This window comes from Calonectris borealis, chromosome 4 (assembly GCF_964195595.1).
Source record: "Calonectris borealis chromosome 4, bCalBor7.hap1.2, whole genome shotgun sequence".
NCBI classification, from domain to species: domain Eukaryota; kingdom Metazoa; phylum Chordata; class Aves; order Procellariiformes; family Procellariidae; genus Calonectris; species Calonectris borealis.
Genome location: NC_134315.1, coordinates 69,174,307 through 69,178,817, shown reverse-complemented (window position 1 = coordinate 69,178,817; position 4,511 = coordinate 69,174,307). Strand labels below are relative to the sequence as shown.

The following is a 4,511-nucleotide window of genomic DNA, read 5'->3' as shown; positions in this document are numbered from 1 at the left end:
GCGGAGGGACAGCTGCCTCCCCACCAGCCGCGGCCCTCCACGGGAGGGCCGCGCCTCGCGTGGGCTCTGCCCGGGATTTACTGCAAACGCGCACCAATATTATTGATGGCTTTTTCTTGGGCGTTGGAGATGCTCGATGCTTTAGAGTAATTAGACAAGCCAAAAGCCTTTTGAAGATTAAGCAAATTGGACAACCCTTGTTAATTAGAACATAATTTAAAGTTTGAAATTATATCACTCATGAAGTAGCCTAATTAGTATGACGATATGTTAATAGCCTACTGAGACACGAAGCGCGGAGGTTTGGCATGAACTCCTTAAAGGCTTGCAAGAAAATCCTCTTTCCTATGTTGTCATTAATAAAAGATTTCTATAGACTTCAGCCTTTCAACGGTGACATACAATTTATAGTACACACAATGCATTAGCCCATAGTGCTGCTCAATTTTTTTACTATTATGAAAACTAATAAATTCGTCAAGCTGAATTAAGCATACAAATCAGATGAGGCATAACAGATTACATATTGAAGCGCTGTGTCTCCCGAGCCTAAATGAAATTTCAATCTAATAATTCCTTCCTGGCCCGGCCATAATTTGTTTAGAGATGTTGTTCTACTTCTTTCCAAGCGCTATTCGCACCATAATTAAATGATACTCAAGCTTTTAACTTTGATTTATTTCATTTCTCCGAGCTGGCGACAGTGAGAGCTGATACAATGTAATTTTTTTTATTTCCCTTAAAATTACCAAGTCTGCTGTTTAGGTGAGAAATTAAACACCTAAGCACTTATTTTAACCTTCCTGCTGCAAAGTGAAATTCATGGAAATAAACCCGGCCACCTTCAGTAAAACTGACTTTCCCCGATTTCTTTTCTCTCTCTCTCTTTCTTCGGTTTTTTTTTTTTCTTTTCTTCTTTTTCGAAGAGAGAGGCGGGGGAAGTTGGCGGGACAGCGGTGCGCTTTTGCGGGAGGATCCCTCCGGCTCCCCGCCGATGGGGGACGCTGGGGGGGGGACAGACCCCGGCCGCCGCTCCCTGCATTCCCCTCCGCGATCCCCGCGCAGCGCCCGGCGGCCAGCGCCCCCCGCCGCCCCCACCGCCCCCGCCGCCCCCGCCGCCCCCGCCGCCCCGCCGGAGCGGCGAGCCGTGCCGGGGCAGCGCCCGGGACACTCTTCGGCTGTGGGCTCGTTGTGAGCCCGGACGGGACTTTTCTTTTCTTTCCTTTTTTTTTTTTTTTTTTTTTTTTTTTTAATGGAGGGTGGATTTGGGGCGGTGAGGGGGCCCCATCCCCCCCCACACCTTTTTTTAATTTTTTTTGCTTTTTTGGCTTTTTCCCTCCCCTTTCCGGGAGGCGGCGGGGCGCGGCGCGGCGGTGAGTGTGGGAGCACGCGTGGGCGTGGGCGCGGGGGCGGCGGGGGGCGGGCAGGGAGCGACGGAGGAGGGGGCCGGGGCCGAGGAGGCAGGCGCGGAGGGCCCTTCCCGAGGAGTTGGGCTGTAGTGACAGGCGAGAGGGGAGGGGAGGGAGGGGAGAGAGTAAAACCCACCGGCGCGGCGGCGGGGAGGGCACTTCGCGAGAGGCGAGGGCCGGCGCCGGAGCGGAGGCGGCGGCGGACGGCGGCGAGCGCCCGGGCGGAGGGCGGGCGGGAGGCAGCCCGCGCATCCCCCGCGCATCCCCCGCGCATCCCCGGCTCGTCGGAGCCGCCTCTCCCGGCCGCGTCCTCCCCGGCGGGGCTCGGACAGCCGGCTGGGGGGCGAGTGGGATTTTTAAAAAATTTTTTAATTTTTTTTTTTTCCGGGGGGTGGGGGCGCGGGGGGGGCCGGGGCTCCTGTGCCTTTTCCGGGGGGTCCGGGCCCCCGGCCCCGCGCCCCTGCCCTCCCCCGGCGGCCGCCTGCCGGCGGGCCGGGCCGCGGCGGCGGCGAGCACCATGATGATGTCCCTGAGCAGCAAGCAGCCCTTCGGCCTCCCCCACGGCGGCGGCGGCGGCGGCGGCCTCCACGAAACCAAGTACTCGGCCCTGCACACCGCCTCGCCCTGCCCCTCCGCCGGCGCCACCGCCCCCGCCGCCAGCTCCCCCAGCAGCACCGGCACCGGCGGCTCCGCCGGACGCGGCTCCGGCTCCGGCCCCGGCCCCGGCTCCGGCTCCGGCAGCGGCGGCTCCGGCTCCGGCTCGGGCTCCGGCCCCGGCGGCGGCGGCGCCGCGGAGGCGATGCGGCGGGCCTGCCTGCCCGCCCCTCCGGTAGGTGCCCGCCGCCCGCCGCCCCGCTTTAAGGGGAGCCCCTCGGCGGCCCCCCGGATCCGCCTGATGATTTTTTCATGGCCGCGCAGCAAATCACCCGGCGCCGCCGGGCGCTCGCCCAACTTATGCATGCGGCGGCTCTTGCCGCCCGTATTAATTTTTATGACCTGGGATGCTGCGTGCGGCTGGTGCGTGTGTCCGTCCGTCCGTCCGCCCGCCCGCCCGCCGCTGGCTGCCTCTGTGCGAGCGGCTGCGCGCCGCGCCCGCTCCCTCGCCCCGCTCGCTCCCTCTTCTCCTCTCCCCCCCACCCCCCCCCTTCTCCAGGATTTCTCTTTTAACATGCTGGGAAGGTTTTAGTGGCACGGCGGAGTGCGCGGGGAGGCGAATTCCCTGCTGAGCGTTATGTGTGCCTTCTATTTGCAATTGCAGAGCAATATATTCGGCGGTCTGGACGAGAGCCTGCTGGCCCGCGCCGAAGCCCTGGCAGCGGTGGACATCGTCTCCCCGAGCAAGAGCCACCACCACCACCCGCCGCACCACAGCCCCTTCAAGCCGGACGCCACCTACCACACCATGAACACCATCCCCTGCACCTCGGCCGCCTCCTCCTCTTCGGTGCCCATCTCCCACCCGTCCGCCCTGTCGGGCACCCACCACCACCATCACCACCACCACCACCACCACCACCAGCCCCACCAGGCGCTGGAGGGGGAACTCTTGGAGCACCTGACGCCGGGGCTGGCGCTGGGGGCCATGGCGGCCCCCGACGGCGCCGTGGTCTCCACGCCGGGCCACGCTCCCCACATGGCCGGCATGAACCCCATGCACCCGGCGGCGCTGGGCATGGCCCACGCCCACGGGCTGCCGGCCCACATGGGCTGCATGAGCGACGTGGACGCCGACCCCCGCGACTTGGAGGCCTTCGCCGAGCGCTTCAAGCAGCGCCGCATCAAGCTGGGGGTGACCCAGGCCGACGTGGGCTCGGCGCTCGCCAACCTGAAGATCCCGGGGGTGGGCTCCCTCAGCCAGAGCACCATCTGCCGCTTCGAGTCCCTCACCCTCTCCCACAACAACATGATCGCCCTCAAGCCCATCCTGCAGGCCTGGCTGGAGGAGGCCGAGAAGTCCCACCGCGAGAAGCTGGCCAAGCCCGAGCTCTTCAGCGGCGCGGAGAAGAAGCGCAAGCGGACCTCCATCGCTGCCCCCGAGAAGCGCTCGCTGGAGGCCTACTTCGCCCTCCAGCCCCGGCCCTCCTCCGAGAAGATCGCCGCCATCGCCGAGAAGCTGGACCTCAAGAAGAACGTGGTCCGCGTCTGGTTCTGCAACCAGCGCCAGAAGCAGAAGCGCATGAAGTACTCGGCCGGCATCTGAGCCGGCAGCGGAGGAGAATCAACAGCATCATCATCGTCATCATCATAAAAAAAAAAAATTAAAATTAAATAAACAACAACAACAAAAAAAAAAAGGAAAGGAGGAAAAAAAAAAAAAACAAAACACCCCACCGCCCCCAGTCCACCGCCCGCCCCGCGCCCAACTTTGGGGGGAACTTCCCCGCGGAGCCGCCGCCCGGACCCGCCCCGGCAAGTACCGCTGGTTTTTATTCTTAACAGACCTCGCCTGGGTGCAAGCGCGAAAGGTGCCCTTCTCAGCGGCGTGTCCGCAATGTCATGGTTTTCTCGGGACCCAAACTTGAATCTAGAGTTGAGGCTTCCGCCGCGAGAGACGTCTCAAAAGTATTTTGATTTAAATAATAATAATAATAGTAATAATGATTTAAAAAAAAAACAGATGGCAGGTTTTTCTGCATTTACACTGCGTATTATAAATATATAAATATATATATATTTTTACTGTGGTTATTATCCTTTTCCTTCTCTGAAGTTATAACGCTAAGGGAAAGAGCTGATCCTGCTGTGTTCACTGGTCTTCAAAAGCTATTATTAGATTACTGCCAAACAACCCCTTGTAAATTATTAATTTATCTCTCTAGCAACTTCATTTTGTGCTCATTCTAATTAATTACACCTCTTTAATCTAAGTCTTGATAAAAGTTAAAAAAAAAGGATAGTGAGAATCAAATATTTTGTGTTGGTAGGATTTATGAACGTGAGCTTTTCTCTTCTTCTGAACGTCCCTTTTGGCCATCTGTAAATTGTCACCTGAACCTAAGGTATATTTCTCTGGCGAGTATTCTTATTCGTACGGCGTCGGCACCCTATAGTAGATGTCCTACATTATTTGTGTAGCCTGATTCACTGTCCGAGGTATTTGTT

The 4,511-nt window shown here is 58.8% G+C and overlaps 1 protein-coding gene across 3 annotated transcripts; it reads left to right on the top strand.

Moving 5' to 3' along the window:
• Positions 1 to 594: 594 nt before the first annotated feature.
• Positions 595 to 4,005, top strand: POU4F2 (POU class 4 homeobox 2). Of its 3 annotated transcripts, none has more exons than XM_075150626.1 (3): positions 595 to 2,023; positions 2,195 to 2,234; positions 2,658 to 4,005. In XM_075150626.1, exons 1-3 carry the CDS (start codon positions 1,927 to 1,929, stop codon positions 3,607 to 3,609), a joined length of 1,089 nt encoding a protein of 362 aa, XP_075006727.1. In that variant the 5' UTR covers positions 595 to 1,926; the 3' UTR covers positions 3,610 to 4,005. The 3 variants fall into 3 exon arrangements, with proteins under 3 accessions (XP_075006727.1, XP_075006726.1, XP_075006725.1); XM_075150625.1 differs by having other exon boundaries at positions 595 to 2,029; positions 2,201 to 2,244; positions 2,668 to 4,005; XM_075150624.1 differs by having other exon boundaries at positions 595 to 2,238; positions 2,668 to 4,005.
• Positions 4,006 to 4,511: the final 506 nt, after the last annotated feature.

What these genes read in the sequence shown, in the direction of transcription:
- POU4F2 (XM_075150624.1), top strand. Translation starts at nt 1,927, where the DNA reads ATGATGATGTCCCTGAGCAGCAAGCAGCCCTTCGGCCTCCCCCACGGC. An exon ending in CCTGCCTGCCCGCCCCTCCG is followed by an intron (nt 2,239 to 2,667) that starts GTAGGTGCCCGC and finishes TTGCAATTGCAG; the next exon opens with AGCAATATATTCGGCGGTCT.